Below are 20500 nucleotides of genomic sequence, written 5' to 3'. Positions count from 1 at the left end.
AACAGCGATATATACAATATAATTTTATTTATATAAAAGGAAAAGCTGACTGACTGACTGAACTGATCTATCAACGCAGTCGTGAAACTACAATAGGTAATAGGTAGATAATTAGGCGTAGGTATCATGCATGAAACGAGGCAACAGCAACAGCACTAATTTGTGAGTAGCTCACGTCTATTATCTAAATATATAAAAGGAAAAGGTGACTGACTGACTGACTGACTGACTGACTGACTGACTGACTGACTGACTGACTGACTGACTGACTGACTACTGGACGGATCGGGCTGAAATTTGGCATGCAGATAGCTATTATGACGTAGGCGTCCGCTAAGAAAGGATTTTGGAAAATTCAACCCCTAAGGGGGTGAAATAGGGGTTTGAAATTTGTGTAGTCCACGCGGACGAAGTCGCGAGCATAAGCTAATTTTGACTAATTTCTTAAACTGGACACTTTCAAGTAAAGATGTTTATATAAGCCTGTGAAGATGATACTGCTAGGGGCTCAATTTGAATGCCATAAGTCTACTTTGTCGTATTAGTTTACAAATTGTGAAAAACCAAATTAAATTAGAATTTCGCGGGCAGACCGTGTCTTCCACCTTAATCCAGTGTTCGTATTGCCACGGTAATGTTATCTAAGCAGTATTCCAACTTCATACAAACGGGCGGAGCTATACTTACCTACGTGCCTCGATCTCGCGGTGCGCTCGCGGTGCAGCCAGTCGCGACTGTGCCGCAGTGACGAACGGACGGTGTTTTGTTTTTTTAATAACCGCGCGATTTTTTTACTAAAAATAAGTTCAAGTACATATTTAATATCACAAGTACATATTTAAACACAAAGTAGGCAAATGACAAGTACATATTATTTAAACACAAAGTAAGCAAATGTAATTAAAATGCTGGAGGCAGGCAGCCCTATCGCATGTTTACGTACCGCGCTGCTGTAGGTATTTTTTCAAAGATACGGCCGAGTTACAATACTGTATAGATAACATTACCGTGGTATTGGCTTTCCCTGACTTTCCTGGAATGCATTAAGGCTGCGGCTTAGAACTTGGGAAGTTCTGACGGGAACACGTGTTGCCAAGTGCAGTTACGTTCGCGCTAGGGTTGTCAAGAGGAGCTGGCGAACAAAACGGTGTAATTCCTTGCGAAGCTGAAGTGGCAATGGGCAGGGCACATAGTTCGAAATACCGATAAACGTTGGGGTCCTAAGGTGCCTCACATTAAGTAATCAAAATGTTTTAAAAGTTCAGTATCTCCAGAGATACGTAAAAGACTTAAAATTTTCATAGAATATGTATAACAACAAATAATAAAAAAAATCAAAATGGCCGCCATGAAAATTAAAATAATTTACAAGTGTTATTTCTTGTACGATGCTACAAGACCCTATGTGTGCGAGTTCGACTCGCAAGTCGCAATTGATTAATTTTTCAACAGACGTGTCACACTCCTAGAAATTTAGCGCAAGTGACAACCCTAGAGCTCTGAGCTCACGTACAAAGTTGGAGAAGCGTTTCGTGATGGTAGTGAAGATTCCATTTTAATTTTAATTAATATTTTTATGTGTCTTGTACAGTTCTTAGTGAGCGAAACATTCCATAATCTCTACATACTTAGAAGTCGTTTCCCGCCGCTTGTCTCTCTGTTATATTTTTTTAAATACGGATTTTAATGCGATTTTCATCAATTATGATTCAAAGGGAAGGTATAGACGTATAGTTTAATATTGTTAAAGTAAAGTAAAGTAAAATATTCTTTATTGTTTGTACACCATACACCAAAACCAAAACAAAGATGTTTGCAAGTACAATAGGCGGCCTTATCGCTAAAATAGCGATCTCTTCCAGGCAACCTTAGGGTAGAGGATATTATAAAAATGAAAGAAAGCGTGAAAGGTGTACTAATAAAGTAAAATAAATACACATATTGTTTTATATTAATTTGTTGAAATATGACGATAATTGTTCAAGATGTCGAAAGAAATCAAGCTGACTGAGAGCTTTCTACGAAAATGCTGTCTTATTCTTTTGAAATCCGTGCGAAGCCGGGACGGGTCAGTGTCGCAGCCGACAGCGGAGACTTAGTAATAGGGTCCCGTTGGCGCCCATTGGGTACGGATCTTAACCAAACCAATAAATAAGGCCCAGACAGTGAGCGGCACAATGAGTGCCGTTCCACGTTATTTACACGCCGATTGTAACTCTGTGCCAACTAAACGACTTCGGGGAGGAAATTAACATTCACCGCACGCTGCAGGGATCAGTCGTTCACCGTGATTAGTGCGATCACTCCGACAAGTAGCATTTCACAAGTAGCATGTGAAAAATCACGTGAAAAGCCTTTTCATATGCACCACTCGCTACCCTAAAAAGCCTTTTCATATGCACCACTCGCTACCCTAAAAAGCCTTTTCATATGCACCACTCGCTACCCTAAAAAGCCTTTTCATATGCACCACTCGCTACCCTAAAAAGCCTTTTCATATGCACCACTCGCTACCCTAAAAAGCCTTTTCATATGCACCACTCGCTACCCTAAAAAGCCTTTTCATATGCACCACTCGCTACCCTAAAAAGCCTTTTCATATGCACCACTCGCTACCCTAAAAAGCCTTTTCATATGCACCACTCGCTACCCTAAAAAGCCTTTTCATATGCACCACTCGCTACCCTAAAAAGCCTTTTCATATGCACCACTCGCTACCCTAAAAAGCCTATTCATATGCACCACTCGCTACCCTAAAAAGCCTTTTCATATGCACCACTCGCTACCCTAAAAAGCCTTTTCATATGCACCACTCGCTACCCTAAAAAGCCTTTTCATATGCACCACTCGCTACCCTAAAAAGTAGCCTGTACAAAATCACAACGCAAAATCTTACAGTTTGAAAATTATTACATTTGAGGAGATCCAAGGTCACTGACATAGTCCAAACCATTAGGAAGCTGAAGTGGCAGTGGGCAGGCCTTGCCTGTCGTAGAGGCGATGTCCGTTGGAGCCGGAAAGTCCTAGAGTGGAGACTGCGTATAAGCAAGCGTAGTGTGGGACGCCTTCCAGCTTCCAGCAAACAATTGGATTTTGTACATTACGAAAAACCACATATGAAATATGAGTGTTATTGATCTTGATAATAATTTGTCCATACTTAAATAATTGAACAAAATTATTGTAAAAGTGAAATGAAAAGTCGCCTGTGAAATCACTGTAAAGAAAAAAAAATCAACGAATGAAAATGCTTTTAAAAGGTATGAAATACGTAGGAGACGCACTTTATGCGTCCCATGTGACCTTGTTACTGCAAACTGAAAAACCTAACTCCAGAAGGTCTAAACCGCCGGGCAAATCGCGTCGCTTACGCGTTTATTACAATGTTCCTGAGATTTGTTTATCTTTTAAGCAAACTGAGGAAAACTAAAGTATAGTTCAAACGCCGATTGTAAATACGCACTAACGAAAGGACTTCGGGGAGGGGGGGAGTATATAAACATTCTCAGCACGCAACCGGGATCAATCGTCTACCGTCATTAGCACAAAGGTCGTGCCCGCGCTGCAATCAGTGTCGACACTCCATCAACTGAGGGCCCTTCAGTGTGTGAAGCCCTTTCTAGGACCAATTGAATTACGGACCTCTACGCAAATTCAAAGTTATCTGGGGTTCGGTTTGAAAGATTTGTTTTCTCTACATTGCCAATTGCCATAAAATAAACCGTAATCCCTTAGTGTATTAAACGTTGAACGTAAATACGAAATTTTATTGAAATTGGTTTTATATCATTCGAATAAAACTGGTTTTTCTCCCGTGTAAAAAATGCATATTTTGTGGAAACTTCGCAATTTTTTTGTATCGAACCAAATTGTGCCAACCGTATTTTGGCTCCCGTAATTCACTAAAGACACTCACTGCAGAGCACGGGTCTCCTCTGAAGAAGGGTTTAGCCATAGTCTACCACGCTGGCCATGTGCGGATTGGTAGACTTCACACACCTTTGAGAACTCTCAGGCATGAAGGTTTCCTCACGATGTTTTCCTTCACCGTTAAAGCAACTGATATTTAATTACTTAAAAACGCACATAACTCCGAAAAGTTAGAGGTGCGTGCCCGGGATCGAACCCCCGACCTCCTATTAGGAAGCGGTTCTAACCACTAGGCTATCACGGCTATGCCTTTGAATATATACATCCAATTATATTTCTACGTTCACAACCAATTCATTAAATGAAAGTTTAAAACTCTAAGGCGGAAACTTATTCGAATTGAATTTCGAATGTCTTTGAAAACATATTTGTGATTGCTTGATGCCTCAAAATGGTTAACGCCTACTTCGATTTTTGTCTATTATTTGTATGGGAATACGTAATAAAGAGAGCCCTATACTAAACTATGTCCAGCAGTGGACGTCTATCGGTTGATAAAATGATGATGATGATGAATAATTAGTTCCTTTACGATTTTGCTTGTTACATATTTTTCCAATTTTTGCTTTGCTTTGATAGGAAAAATATGTAACAAGCAAAATATGTAGCAAACGTATTATAGATAAATCGTAGCATAGCACCGTAGCACTGTACTTTAAGCCATGCGGTGCAAACAGACCGGGTTAAATCCCAGGATACGTAAGCGCTATGTATTATCCCGGGCCGCTTCGCGAAGTACGGAGCGCTATTACGTCGCCCATTTGACACGTGACACGAGCTAAGCCTATTTTTCCCGCGTCGGCCATTTTAGCGCGCCGAGAGAATGCGCGCGAAAAATGACACTGTCATTCCTGTGTGCAACAATGGGCGGGCGGGGAGTTAGGCGGGCGGGCCATTCACGCGCGGCTGGCGACGCCGGATGTGAGCTTTTGACGTGTGTCGCTTGTTTATGGCACACTAGATGATGCCCGCGACTTCGTCCGCGTGGATTTAGGTTTTTAAAAATACCGTGAAAACTCTTTGATTTTCCTGGATAAAAAGTAGCCTATGTCCTTCCCCGGGATGTAAGCTAACTCTGTAAGGACAAAGGCTCAGCGCGTCGATGGTTCGCGGCGAGTCAGTCATGGGTGTAAGCTGGTGTTCACACGGGTTGATTGATGAGAGGAATTTTCCGCTATTACAATAACCTAAAAATACTTCAGTAGTAGGTACCTATAACCTACTACAATAACTACAATAGTAAAATCCATACTTCCATACTAATATTATAAATGCGAAAGTGTGTCTGTCTGTCTGCTAGCCTTTCGCGGCCCATCCGTTCAACCGATTTTGACGAAATTTAGTACAGAGATAGCTTGCATCCTGGGGAAGGGCATAGTTTTTATTCCGGATAATCAAAGACTTCTAAATCCACGCCGACGAAGTCGCGGGCATCATCTAGTCTAAAATAAAGAAACGAACTCATTTCATTTTTCATTGGTATCAGTATTTTTAACATAACTTCACAATAATGTTAATAGATGGCGCTGTTAACATTATAAAACTATGGGGAATTATGGGACACCGCGAGGTCTCAGTTCGGGGCGATATGCATGTAGTATGATATGAATGGAATGTGTTTCTGTGTTCCAGCGCCGCCAGAGTGCGAGGCGGGGCAGCTGACGTGCGGCCAGTACGTGTGGAACAAGACGTACTGCATCCCGCCGCACTACCGCTGCGACATGCACGTCGACTGCGTGGACGGCACTGACGAGGCTGACTGCAGTGAGTATACACCCTTATTTATTCCACTTCAAACGCTCGGCTGAGATCTAGCTATAGTGTAGGGCGTCATTCACAAAAATCAGGTAGGTATTAAATAAATATAATATAAATAATCTTTTATTTCAGACTGAGTCCATATTTTTACTAACATTATAATTACCAGCGGTGTGTTAGTAACAATATTTTCTTATTATAACTATTATAAGTCTCAAAAAGTCAGAGTACACTTTATAGAAAGATCTTAGACGGAGTTTAAATCTGCGAAAAATCATAGTAGATACGTTTAATAGAAAGATCTTTAGTTCTGTTTAAGTCTGAGAAAAGTCAAGTTCTTGCTTACAATATTTATGTTTGCGTTAATGTAGCATAACCAATCAATCTCTATGTACACTAGATGGATCATTCAATAATGTATATTGTATTCTATGATACTGTTATAATTAGTATAATACCAGATATCTTATATATATAAAAGGAAAAGGTGGCTGACTGAATGACTGACTGATCTATCAACGCACAGCTCAAACTACTAAACGGATCGCGTTGAAATTGGGCATGCAGATAGCTATTATAACGTAGGCATCCGCTATGAAATGATTTTTCAAAAGTTAACCCCTACAGGGGTAAAATAGGGGTTTGAAGTTTGTATGAAAGTCTGTCAGTTTTGAAGTGTCTATAAAGAAGTTTTGTAGTTAATATTTTTGCAATTAGCAGTATGACATATTTTATTAAGCTCATATTATGTTAAAATCTCATAGTTAACGATCAACCCAAATTAAGGGTTTAAAATTTGTGTAATCCACGCGGACGAAGTCGCGGGCATAAGCTAGTCAAGTTATAAAGCAAAAACGAGTTCTAGCCCGCAAAATGGACTGACGCATTTAGTGCGTCGTAACATATAATATCGGTCGTTGATTTAAAGTAATTCCAATTTGGAACCCTAAATTCAAAACCTTTTATAGGTAGGTACTTTCTTCGGCTCAACTTCCTACAAGCTATTTCATACAAATAAACATACGACCTATTTATACGTTATCCTATCGCTAGACCTATCGCTGCGGGATTGGAAAGTGGAGGAAGTGAATGAGTCGGGCCGATATTGGCGAAATGTTCAAAGTTGGGATCGAATGCGTCCGACACACGTCCGACACGACGCGGACGCGCCGTCTTCAAACTTATTATAAGTTGGATTTAACTCACTTCTTAACTCCTCTGAGATTAGACATTGCTGGATTAGGTCGTATGTAATATACGATATGAGATATCTATACTCTATCTACGAAGAGAAGTTAGTATAAGATAAGATAAAATTAATTTGGCACAAAAATAAATACACCATAAACATGACAAGACACCATTGACATAATTACAAAAACATTAAGAAACAAAGTAAAGAAAATATGTGCGTTTAAGTCCATGGATAAACTTTTTTCCTTTGTGTGACAAAGGAAAAAGTCAAAGTTAAACATTTTTTGTGACCAACCAATCACAAACATCAAGATCAATAGCGATGATAATATTCTAGTGGTAGTTTTTCATGGAAAGTGAATTTTTGCACTTGTTAATGTAAATGGAAAAGTTCACTTTTCGTGAAACGCAAAGGATTGTTTACTACGATTATTATTTAGATAAGTGTTTTCCTTTGTAATACGCAGCCATAGAGTGTTCTCGCTCGCGCGCTTTTTCGACGGGCGACGATTTTGACGAGATTCGCAATATTGTTGTGTTAAGTAATGTGAATTAGTTGCGAGTTGCAGCCACTTCGTCTCATTATGCATTCCGCTCATAATACTGGCTCCTTTGTTGAGCTCAAAACAGCTAGGGCTGCCACTGCGCCGTTAAATTTTAGTTACAAAACACTTTTTTATAGTAAAAGCTTTTTTAAACTATAAATATATAAACTAATAATATCTATATATATATATAGTGATTTCCATAATACATGTCTCACACCTGGCTTTACTCACGTGTGAAAAAGAACCCCGGATGGGTTCGAAACTAGTCGGGCTAATGAGTAATATCGGGTGTGAGACATGTAAAGCTTTTTATAAAATGTACTGTACTAAAAAGTAATAAATCTACGATATCATGAAAACAAAGCAAATGAGTCCGAATTCGACTGTCCTAAGTCCTAACTATTAAAAATATCAAATGTCCTCCTTACACCTCCTTTATCAGAGATGCTTAGTGGAGCTACAAATGCAAACCACACTGTCTGCCCGTCCGCGTCCGTCCGTCCGTATGTCTGTCAGCGGGCTGTATCTCGGGAACCGTAGTAGGTAAAGAGTTGAAATTTTCACAGAATGTGTATTTCTACTGCCGCTATAACGACAAATAATAAAAATAAAAAGTATTAGTTCTTGTACGATTTTACCCTTTTCGTGTGCGAGTCCGACTCGCACTTCGTTCTTAAATAAGCCTTGATTTTTTCGTATTTTAATTTATAATGTTAAATCAAAAGCCACTTTTTTATTTTATCGATACAATTCAATCGTTTTAAGAATATTGAAAGAAACCAGAATTCAAAATTATGTGAAAATTCCGGTTCTGAGAAACTAAAAATTACTTGACCCGTAAGTTGATAACCCTGATGGGAAGTCGAGATTAAATGCAAATTTTGACTTCAGCTCGCAGAGTCGCTCGCTACAGGTACGATGTTTGAAGTAAATATACGTTTAAAAGGTATTTAATAAATACAAAATTTGTTGTATGAAGGCAAGTACAAACTACTTCCCTTATCATTTAATGAAAGTACCTAATGTGGGTCAAATTCAGTTAAAAGTCAAAAGTCAAAAGTCAAAATGATTTATTCAAAATTGGTAATAAATTACTCTTATTGATTGTCTGGTATAGTGTTAGATTTGTAAGATATAGTGGTGATAATTATAACGCAAACTTAAAACTAAAGCTACGAGGGTTCCAAACGCGCCCAGGTCTAAGAAGAGCCCACAACAAACTCAGCCGGGTATTTTTTTTATTATCACCACTTTACAAAATTATTGAAACTTATTAGAACTATCACAAAGTCGTTAAGCAACTCATTCCCAAGCTTGCTTATCATTTAAATAATCCTTTACATTGTAATAGGATTTTTCAATTAGTTTACGTTTTATGAAAACTTTGAACTTGTTGAGAGACATCTCCAATATGTCTTCTGGAAGCTTATTATAGAAACGTATGGAATTACGAGCAAATGAATTGCTAACTTTACTGAGCCTAGAGGCGGGAATTAATTAATTTCTGTGCAGCTACCAATCAGAGAACATCCAGTGAACGACAAAGCATAGAAATATTCTATACGCTCCATAATAGCATAACGACATATCTACCGCAATGGGCACTGCATTTAGTCTCTACCGTACATATCTGCAACTCAATCATACCTCTGTAACTGTCACTTTACGGTCAGTGTATCACATATAGATGAATCCATCGTGAGCCCGTTACATTTATGCTAATTTAATTGGTTGATCATGATCATCATAATCAACCCATCGCTGGCTCACTACAGAGCACGGGTCTCCTCTCAGAGTGAGAAGGGTTTTGGCCATAGTCTACCACGCTGGCCATGTGCGGATTGGTAGACTTCACACACCTTTGAGAACATTATGGAGAACTCTCAGGCGTGCAGGTTTCCTTACGATGTTTTTCTTCACCGTTAAAGCAAATGATATTTAATTAATTAAAAACGCACATAACTCCCAAAAGTTAAAGGTGCGTGCCCGGGATCGAACCCCCGACCTCCGATTAGAAGGCGGACGTCCTAACCACTAGGCTATCACAGCTTATTTAATTGGTTGAAGTAACGAATTTAATGAAATTGTGGCCCCTATTTTCGAATGTCATTTTTTTTCTAAAGAATATTAGCCATGTAAATCAAGCTTGCGCTAGGACTTTGGGATGGGTACGTCTAAAGTGCAACGGTGAGGTTTTATCCGCAGACCTTTCGGATTTCAGTCCGCTGCTAAAGCCTTAAGTTGGCTATTATTAGAAACATGCCTTCTATGCTTTGTCACTCACGGAACTTATCCCTGTCCAGCCTATTTCAGATACATATTCTATGCAAAGATGGACTTTAATAAGGGAAAAGTGTTCATAAAACGGCGCATTTTATGTGCAAAGGAAGCTGCGTATAATAAGCAGATGTGTTAACGGTCACGAAAGGGTCGAGCCGTTAAAGCCTTGTACACACATAATGCGCGACGGAATGTGTCCTCCTCCGGAATGTGAGCTCCTTGAAGTTTTTTTTTTTTTTTTTTTTTTTAATTCAGATACAAGTTAGTCTTTGACTGCAATCTCACCTGATGGTAAGTGATGATACAGTCTAGGATGATAGCGGGCTAACCTGGAAGGGATATGGCAGTTTTTATTAAACCCGTACCCCTTTGGTTTCTACACGGCATCGTACCGGAACGCTAAATCGCTTGACGGCACGGCTTTGCTGGTAGGGTGGTAACTAGCCACGGCCGAAGCTTCCCACCAGACCAGACCAGAAATTTAGAAATTATAAAATTCCAAACCCCTGCCAGGAATCGAACCCGGGACCTCCCACTAATAAGACCACAGCGCTCACATAAGACCACAGCGCTCACGACTGCGCCAGGGAGGTCGTCAAGTTTTAATACATAATGTTGTTCTGACCGAATTTCTGGCACGGCAGCTAATCTCAACAGGACTGGCAGATTTCACACATCTTTTGAGAATATTATGGAATATTATGTAGGTTTTCTCACAATGTTTTCCTTTAGCGTTAAAGCAAGTAATATTCAATTGCCCGAAAAGTTAGAGGTGCATGCGGGCCTCCAATTCGGGAAGTTAGGGATTCGATCCCGGGCACGCACCTCTAACTTTTTCGGAGATATGTGTGTTTTAAAACCTGCATGCGTGAGTTCTCAAAGGTGTGTGGCTAATCCGTACTTAGCCCTTGTGGTGGACTATTGTATGGAATGTCTTACCTTTAAACCTTGGCAGTTGGTACGCGCCAGTGTGATGTTCTGTTGTTCTGTTATGTTCACGCGTCCTGGCATGTTGTACCTAATTGTGGCCGTCGCGCGTTCTGTGGGTTCGAGCCCTAAGATCAAAACCGATCAAGGAAGGGTCCAACCCTGGATGAAGAGTTCTTTACGTCGGAATGTCCCCAATCTGGAGACAGACGTAAAATGCTGCAAACTGTGTCGGCAATATACGTTTGCATGATTTCACGGTCTATTTTACGATCACGACTTTCACGATCAAAGGGATATCTACCTACTATCAAACGGGTCGTTCATTAGTATAAGTCGCGCGAATTGCTAATGCTCGTGGCCGCCATTTTAGTGACGTCAGTACTAGACTGAAGTTTCGAGCTGATGGTATATTTTTATTTCGGCTGACGTCAAAATGACATCATTTCGATGTTAATGAGACATGGTTCCAGCGCAATAGCAATTTGCGGGACTTATACCTAAACCTACCTAATATCTTTTTCTGAAAATGAAATATTTTATCGATCATTTTTGCGGTCGATATTTTTGTCTATGTTTGTGCGTCATATCTACAAAATTTATCGAGCCGTGGCAGCCTAGTGGTTAAGACGTCCGCCTCCTATTCGGGAGGTCTGAGGTTCGTACCTCTAACTTTTCGGGCTTATGAATATTACTTGCTTTAACGGTGAAGGAAAGACATCGTGAGGAAACCTGCATGCTCCATAGTTCTGCATAATGTTCTCAAATGTGTGTGAAGTCTGCCAATTCGCACTTGGCCAGAGGCGGGCTATGGCCTAAACCTTTCTCATTGCGGTGGGGGAGACCTGTGCGGTTTAGGATATAGTCCGCCACGCTGGCCAAGTGTGGAAAATTATGGAGAACTCTCAGGCGTGCAATCCTTTCTTAGTGGGGGGTATTAAATTTTCTTTGTAACATAAAGATGTTACAAAGAAAATTTAATGCAAAATCTCAAATGTCTAGACCCAGCGAATTCTCTTGTATTTAGAAAACTAAAGTTAATTAACAATTTAGTTCACGATCGCTCACAATACTTAGCAATTTCTTTCAGTTATTAAATATCAAAAGTGCGAAAGCGGCGAGCGTGAAGAAAAGAAAGAAATAAAAGAAAAGAGCACAATAATTGCCCTCCATTAAAACTTTCGCCAGAACATGCCTCCGCCATATTGAAGAACTGTCGAGTTCACTACACAAATACTCCTGATGTATTGTTCCAAGAAGACCTAGGGCTCCTTAAATAAATATCTGTTGGAACTTGGAAAAAATATTTTTTATTTATTAATCGGTACTTAGAATTCTTTATTTGCTTAAAAAATCGGTCAAGTGCGAGTAGTATTAGTACACGAAGAGTTCCGTACTAAGTATCATACAAGAAATAAGTAACACTTTTTAATTTACCGTTTTAATTTTTAGGGCTCCGTACCTCAAAAGGAAAAAAGAAACCCTTATAAGATCACTTTGTTGTCTGTCTGTCTGTTAAGAAACCTATAGGGTACTTCCCGTTGACCTAGAATCATGAAATTTGGCAGGAAGCTTATAGCAGACATGAGGGGAAAAATCTAAAAACTATGGTTCACGAGATACAGCCCGCTGACAGACAGACAGACGGACATACTTTGGAGGCTTAGTAATCCCGTTGTAATTAGTCCCGTTGGCATCCTTCGGGAAGGGAACCCTATAAAAATGTCGTAACCCTAACTTCAATTATACTTACTGTAGGTACATTGTACATGTTAAGTAATTCATGCTAAGTCAAGTAGCCGGGCACGCATCTTTGTTAAATGTTAAGTGAAAATTAGCATTTAATTTAGCGAATCGAGCACAAAGGCGAGTCTATTACGAACGGAATAAGTTATGAGGAGCTGCAGCCAAGGATCAGGTTAGGACTCTGGTTTGGTTACTTAGCATTCGCTTTGTCCAGGGTTTTATAAACTTTAAATTAAATTGAATACACTTTAACTTAAGACCAAAAAGCCTATGTCCTTCCCCGGGCTTAAAGTTATCTTTGCACCTAATCAAAATCGGACTTAGATACTTATACTTATTATAAGTAGGGATGATTGATGACAGGATAGGAATTAGGATGAGTCGTGTTTGGGGCTATTTTGTTTTCATGAACAAGTTTCAATCTTTTTTTTGTATATTAAAAACCTTAGATCTTAACATTTAACTAACATTTAATTTAAATAAACTCTTTTGAATAATAAAGTGAGCACAGGTATCTAGTTCAAATAATAATAATATAATTTATTTACTTAAATAAATATTTATAACGTTAACAATGGAACTATGTTTCACTTTATTGTATAACAGCCTTTGCTTGGGGTTTATTTAAAAAAATATGGCAAGCGAACAAAGGCCCTGCATCCTGTGTGCTGGGTCGTAGCGACGTGCACTCTCTATTCAAAGACGCCCCCTATCGGGGGTTTTCACACGGGTTTATATGAAAATGGCATTACTCCAAGCTAAGTAGACTCGGGTAGTTCGCACGAATGAAGGACAAAATTGAACTGTATCATTTTGTTTTATATCTTTCCTTCACGCGTTCATCAAACGGCTCACTGTACTCGTATCACATTGTGTACATACTCTGAGGAATGACTTTGAAAAATCCCAATTTAAAACGTCAATCCACGCGAAAAAAGTTCTGGGAATAAGTTAGTCTTGTACGCACAATAGACGGAAACTTTAAGTGCGGAGACAAGAGAGAGCAGAAAGAAGTTACTTTTGCGACTAAGTCTATGGCGCCTTCTACGTTTCATCGTTACTTATCCTCGAAATTAAGATACTGTAAAGTTGTAAAGCACTCGCATAAAAAAAATCGATCAAGTGCGAGTCGGACTCGCATAAGAAGGGTTCTGTACCATCGTAAAAGAAATAAGTATCACTTAATTTTTACTTTTATAGCGGCAGTTTTAAAAAAAATTAGTAAATTTTTTTGTTATAGCGGCAACAGAAATACACATTCTGTGAAAATTTCAACTATCTACCTATCACGGTTCACGAGGTAGGTACGGTCCGCTGACAGACAGCCGGACGGACGGGCGAATAGCGGAGGCTTTGTAATAGGGTCTCGTTGGTACCCTTCGGGTATGCAACCCTAAATATCAATCGCTACTGAAATATTGTACTGAAAGAAAGAAAGAAAGAAAGAAAGAAAACTTTTATTTGATCACAATACCTACTACAATAAACCTTAAAAGCTAATTAAGTTAATCTACATAATTAAACTAATAACAAAAAAATATAATAATAAAAAATAATACCTATATATATACAAGTACGTGTGACCAAATATAGGTCTCCCACTCAGCATCATGCTGCAGCAAGCTGCAGCGCTGGTTTTCAGTGGGAGCCTTAACAAGTGAAGTCACGGACGATTTACCTAGAACTTACCTGAAAGAATGATACTACTCTTGGATATAAGAAATATGTACATCTCTTTTGTTCAGTGAGTTGTTTTGCCCACCCCTAGAGGAAAGCGCCCTATAAAAACTAACACCTTTGCTCGATAAACCGCTCTCTAGAGTTTTTACTTTGAGCGGATCCTTGTTCTTACAATAGACAAGCCGCGCGGCCCGGTTTCGCTCGCTATTTCACTTTCGGATAAATAGAAAATGTAAGTTAGATTTTCTTAAAAAGTTTTATGTCTGATGCCTTTCAACCTGGGGAGAGTGCAGCTACTTTGACTTTGCTCTTTGACTAGACTTAAATATCGGTTGAAAAGAGACAGTGATATAACGCTGTCTCGATTTAACAGTCTTCATTTATTGTTAATGCGAATCACAAGCTACCTAACCTAGTGTGCAGTGGCGTGCAGGTCATAGAGGCATAAAAGCACTGCTTACCTAGTTGACATCGCTATGTGCTCATTTTTCATGATGACCTGTCATTAAATAGCTGTACAAAATCTTACGTCAAAGTATGAGGTTTAATTTTTTTATACTCGTATTTTGTTCGGACACCTAGGCTGAGATCTATAAAACGCACTTTGACTTTGCTTAGACTTAAGATTAAGTTAAAACGAGACAGATTTATGTGAGATATAGCTCTGTCCCGTTTTAACTCTGTCTTAAGTCTAAGCAAAGTCAAAGTGCGCTCAATAGATTTTACCCTTAGGGTGTGATCTATATAGAGCGCACTTTGACTTAGGTAAGACTTAAGACGGAGTTACACAAATAACCTTTCAGCTTTTATAAAATAACGAAGGTTTGGCACGCGCTGGCTCTGTATTTACTGTATCTACTGTGCTTTCGTCGTAACGTCATTATCTCCCTACGAAAGGGAGCTAATTAATCAGTTTGTAATGAGACTTAACCGATTTAACGTGCTAATTCCTTATTACATTTTGCTTTACTTTACTACCTTTTAAAGTCATAACATCATTGTACCTAAATCTTTTGTACTAGCCAGTTGTTAACGTTTATGCTATGTGTCCTTTAGTTATAAATCCTTTTGTATGTAAATACTTGTGTATGTGTAAATGTTGTTGGTTAGTCAAATAAAATAATATAAAGTATTGAGTGGTATTAGGTACGGATTTGCGTCGACTGTTCTACCAAAAATTTCTTAAATATTGGAAAACTCAAAACTGTTGGACGTCCAAGAATAATTGACGTTTTGTTTTGGTTTCAGCGTACCGCAAATGCCAGGCAGATGACTTCCAGTGCGGGCTGGAGACGTCCGGGACGGGCAAGGCGGCCACACAGGGGCCTTGCATACCGAAGGACAAGAAATGCGACGGGTTTGTACATAGCGCTCATTTTTCCCCTTTCCCCCCTATATCCACTATACAAGCATGAGGACTGATATTCCATAAAGGGAATAAATTCTGATTTAAATTTTCATTGATAGTAAATTATCCCGTAGTAGGTACTAGCAGGGACGAAATTCTGCTTGCATTTTACATAATTTTGCACGAATCGTTGTTGAATGTTTATGATAGTAGGTAACGATTCGATTGACGGATTAGTTCTTTACCCGTAGTACAAGATTTTACGTCTCACCAAACCAAACCAAATTCGAGAGTCGAAATACTTCCGCGTTACAGTAAACTGGATCTTAAATGCCTTGTTTTAAAGCTCAAGTTTGTCTACACTTCTACAGCCAGCGCTCCAAGCGGAAACATTGCGAAATTAAAATCAGTGGCATTGAATATTTGACTTCAATTCAAGGCTGTTTAGGTCCATTTTACTGTAACGCGGAAGTATTTCGACTCTCGAATTTGGTTTCGTTTGGTGAGACGTAAAATCTTGTACTACGGGTACTTATCTCGAAAGTTTGTGGTATCACTGCCGGCAAGCATCAGGCGTCTTCTGCAAGCGCGTTCCATCTTGGGCTGCATCCTAACTTGCAGGTGTGTTTGCAGCCAAACATAGGTCTTAAATTTTTAAAAAAATTATGTAATGCGTGCAAAATTAGTTTTCATGCGCCATTTTAACTTTATGTGTCAACTGTCATGTCAAAAGTACGATTTTAGTCCTTGCTTTAAAGGTGAACTGCTGCGCGATTGCGGGATAATGACAGCTCACTCACTATGGCTACAATGCATTGTTGCAACAAGAATCGCACAAATTCAACCAATCTGAACAACTGATGCAGGTTTTACGAAATCGACCTACAGTCACAGATATGTCCAGATTTGCAACTAGCGTGGCCCCCTCAGCCCTCAGCCCTCAGTCCCTCTCGCTCAAGCAGATTTTCTTACTTGTGAAATGTCATTCCTTCTACACTTCACGTTGTTTGTCAAATACTCACGTACAAATACATTTTGGCAAACAAAAAAAAGTGGCCACGGTGATAAGGAGAAAACACAATCATTTTGTCACGTTCTAATAAGAGCTTAAATGCATTTAGCTATCTCTCTCTAACAGTAAGTGTCACAATAGGGCTACTTCTAATAGTCCTTGTTCTGAGCCTACAGTACTTACTTTTGAACTGACAGTTGACACAAAGTTAAAATGACGCGTGATAACTCATTTTGTACGGATTATATATTTCATGGCTGTGAAGTTCTCGTGCCCTTCGAGTTCTGAAGAGCGTGCCAAAATGTATCAATTGCTGTGCCTTTGATTCCTACACCTAATAGGACGAAAATGAATAGATTAACTTCTGCAGGTATCTAGATTGCAGAACAGGCAAAGACGAACAGGAATGCCCGGGACAGTCGCTGGCGTGCAGGCTGGACCAGTTCAAGTGCTCCGCCGGAGACAAGTGCATAGACGCGTCTGCCAAGTGTGACCACAAGGACGACTGTGGGGACAACTCGGACGAGGCTGATTGTAGTAAGTAACTCATCTATAACTTTCTGTCTCTTATATCTAGATATACAGAGTGTAACCAGAACGCTAGCAAAAACTTAGGGTTACTGTTATACTAAGTTTCTAAAAATAATCATTTGCCTCATTTTGTAGTTTTAGTGATTTAGTATTTTTCAAACCCGCAAACTAGAGGAACCGCCAATGCGTTGCCGGGCTTTCAGGAATTTGTTGGTCCGCCCCTTGCCAATATCCCTAATCTATATATATAAAAGGGAAAGGTGACTGACTGACTGACTGACTGACTGACTGACTGACTGACTGACTGATCTATCAACGCACAGCTCAAACTACTGGACGGATCGGGCTGAAATTTGGCATGCAGATAGCTATTATGGCGTAGGCATCCGCTAAGAAAGGATTTTTGAAAATTCAACTCCTAAGGGGGTGAAATAGGGTTTTGAAATATTGTAGTCCACGCGGACGAAGTCGCGAGCATAAGCTAGTTCATCTTTAAAATTGTTCCAGATTTCCCACCGTGCCACATCGGGCAGTTCCGCTGCAGCAACGCGCTGTGCATCCCGGCCACGTACCACTGCGACGGGTACAAGGACTGCGCGGACGGCTCCGACGAGGCCAACTGCACGGCCATCGCGTGCCCCGACAACAAGTACCTGTGCCCCAAGGGCGGGCCGGGCGGCACGCACAAGTGCATCGCGAGGTCGCAGCTCTGCGACGGCAAGAGGGACTGCGAGGACAATGCTGATGAAGAGACTGCTTGCTGTAAGTTGACATACTTGTGTCTGGTGGAAGACTAGTTAGCGACTGGCAAAGCTGTACCGCCAAGCAATTTAGCGTTTCCTTACGATGGCGTGCAGAAACCGGTCAATGTAATGGAACTACCATACGCGTTCCGGTTAGCCCGCTTCTATCTTAGACTGCGACTACCGGATGAGATCGCGCACAGGGGTAACTTTTATCAGAATAAATAAGAACGAGCCGAATTGAGAACCACCTCCTTTTTGGAAGGTAGTTAAAAATGAAAATTTCTAGGGATTAATGTGGTTGAGTTGAGTGCACGTACCTCTTAACTTTTCGGAGTTATGCGCGTACTAAGCAAATAAGTATTACTAGCTTTAACGGTGAAGGAAAACATTGTAAGGAAACTTGCATGACCGAGATTTATTTTCATTATGCGGAGTGTTTGCTTTTTCTGTTCTTGAGCATAAAAGTGTTGTATATAGTGCCCGAGCCTCCTGTACTCCTATACTCTCACTTTATTTATGTAAACTACAATTGGTGTCACGTCAAAAAGTCTCTGACCTTGTACCCGCGCAGTGGGGGATTTATCGATGTATGGCTAGAGCATAGTAAAGAAAAGTAGAGTGCTTAAGAGCTAGCGCGCACCACGGAACTATAGAACTATATGGAAGTGCGCGCACTGCAGAATTAATTCCGCACCGAATTTTGATAAATTTAAATTCGAATTTACGGATTTTAAAACGCACCGCAACTCACCGCACCGTGGTGCGCTCTAGCTCTTATTCGGAGCTAAAACCCATTCATAGAGATTCTATGAAATGGCTTGTTGTAGTTCCTTGTTGAACAATCTAATATTGAATTATTAAATCTGCTAAAGCAACTCATTCCCAAGTTTTGTCATCATTCAAATATTCCTTTGCCTTCCGTTCCAGCAACATCATCGTGCCCGGTGCTAGAGTGCGAGCACAAGTGCATGGCGTCCCCGCACGGCGGCGCGTGCACGTGCGTGGCCGGCCTGGCGCTGTCTGCGGACAACCGCACGTGCGTGGACCGCGACGAGTGCCGCGAGTGGGGGCCCTGCCACCAGCTCTGCATCAACACTCCCGGATGTGAGTAGTCTTCGATGCTTCTGCTCTGCGCATTTGCGACTGCTCTGATGGAGGCAGTGCAGCGTTTTGACAAGAAACCTTCTCGGAACCGCGATGTGCAAAACATCAGAAAAGCTGTCTCCGCTCAGGCTTCATTTGATTCTTGCCGGGCCCATTGATCCTTGACTCTTTTCCCGATGATTGCTTGCAGCATTTTCGCACCCTTGTCCTACTTCTCTACCCCCCACTAAAGTGTGATAATCGCAATCACTTCTGATTAACCCACATTTTCTCCCTATTGGTTGAATTTACAGAAAGAATAGCATAAAAACTGTCAATCGCAACAAGTAATTAAATATTACAACTTTCGTGCTATTTATTTTATAGTTTTCCTCTCGACTTTTAATATGGCTACCTTCAAGTCAAGAGTGAATAGGCATCTTCTAGGCAAGCGCGATCCGTCTTAGGCTGCATCAGCACTTGCCACCAGGTCTGAATGCAGCCAAGTGCAAGTCCATAAATTTAAAAAATCGTTGTTTCCAATTACCAGCATACACCTGCGCCTGTGCACCCGGCTACACTCTCGGCGAACGCGGTCGCTGTACTGCCAGGTCGGAAGGCGCATGGTTAGCCTTAGCCCACGAGCGCGGAGTGCTGCGGTTGGACCTCCTCGGCCGAGCGCCGTCGCCCCTCGCCAACTCCTCAACTGCAGCCGGTCTGGACTTCCACTATCGACGGAATATGTTGTTCTGGTCTGATCTTAAGACTAGAAAGGTGAGTTTTCTCCCGTCTCTTTAAATGCGTTTGTATATAATTATTTTCAAAAAATATGTAATGATCAAGGATGTTCTCGCGTTTAACATAAAATGAAATTGAATTCACTTCAGAAAAGATCATTTCTCAAACTGCTCAGAATTAATGTCTGGAAATTATGCAAGCAAGTCTGTAACCACAGTAATAATGATAGATTCCTTTGACTATATTGGTCAATCATCTCATCTCCTTTTTATTATTATTATTATTTTTACTGCAGTCTGCAACGAATATTTTATGGAAAGTTACAGCTGTAACCTAAAGCTGTTACAAGCCAGTAGTGTGAAAATGGGTCGATCCATAGCTACGGATTGACCCGATCTCTAACCACTGGCTCTCTGAACTAATGAGTGTTTCTGAATCGAACATTTTCCTGTCCCCAGATCCACTCGCAACAACTGAACGCACCAGCCGGCATCACGACCTACGGAGGGAACGACATCACCATCGCTGGCTCCTGGGCACCCGTCGCCTTGGCCGTGGACTGGGTCGGCGACAAGCTGTACGTGGCGGATGCCATCGGCCAGAAGATCGACGTGTTCGAGCTGGACGGGCGCTGGCACGCCGTGGTGCTGGGCTCCAACCTCACCAACCCCGCAGACATCGCCCTGGATCCAACGCTGGGGTTGATGTTTGTTGCCGATAGTAGCCAAGTAAGTGGCCCATATTGTAGGAACTAACATTTCATCATCATCCACCCTTCGCCGGATCACTACTGAGTTACAGGTCTCGTCTCAGAGTGAGAAGGGTTTGGCCATAGTCCACCACGCTGTTCCAGTGCGGATTGGCAGACTTCATACACCTTTGAGAACATAATGGACCCTTTCAGGTATGTAGGTTTCCTCACGATGGTTTCCTTCGCCGTTAAAGCTTAAAGTTTTGAAATTACTTTTCAATTCAACTA

The 20500-nt window shown here is 40.7% G+C and overlaps 1 protein-coding gene across 1 annotated transcript in view; it reads left to right on the top strand.

Annotated features, from left to right (window-relative positions):
• mgl (low-density lipoprotein receptor-related protein megalin) overlaps positions 1–20500 on the top strand; it is a 197694-nt gene that overhangs the window by 152332 nt on the left and 24862 nt on the right. The window contains exons 3-9 of the mRNA XM_069502872.1: positions 5563–5694; positions 15312–15420; positions 16794–16960; positions 17462–17716; positions 18628–18804; positions 19334–19557; positions 19980–20249. Coding sequence (XP_069358973.1) covers positions 5563–5694; positions 15312–15420; positions 16794–16960; positions 17462–17716; positions 18628–18804; positions 19334–19557; positions 19980–20249 — 1334 coding nt within the window. The remainder of the gene's footprint in view (positions 1–5562; positions 5695–15311; positions 15421–16793; positions 16961–17461; positions 17717–18627; positions 18805–19333; positions 19558–19979; positions 20250–20500) is intronic.

This window comes from Maniola hyperantus, chromosome 14, assembly GCF_902806685.2.
Source record: "Maniola hyperantus chromosome 14, iAphHyp1.2, whole genome shotgun sequence".
Lineage (NCBI taxonomy): Eukaryota > Metazoa > Arthropoda > Insecta > Lepidoptera > Nymphalidae > Maniola > Maniola hyperantus.
Note: the sequence above shows the minus strand (reverse complement) of the source record. Positions and strands in the feature narration are given on the sequence as shown.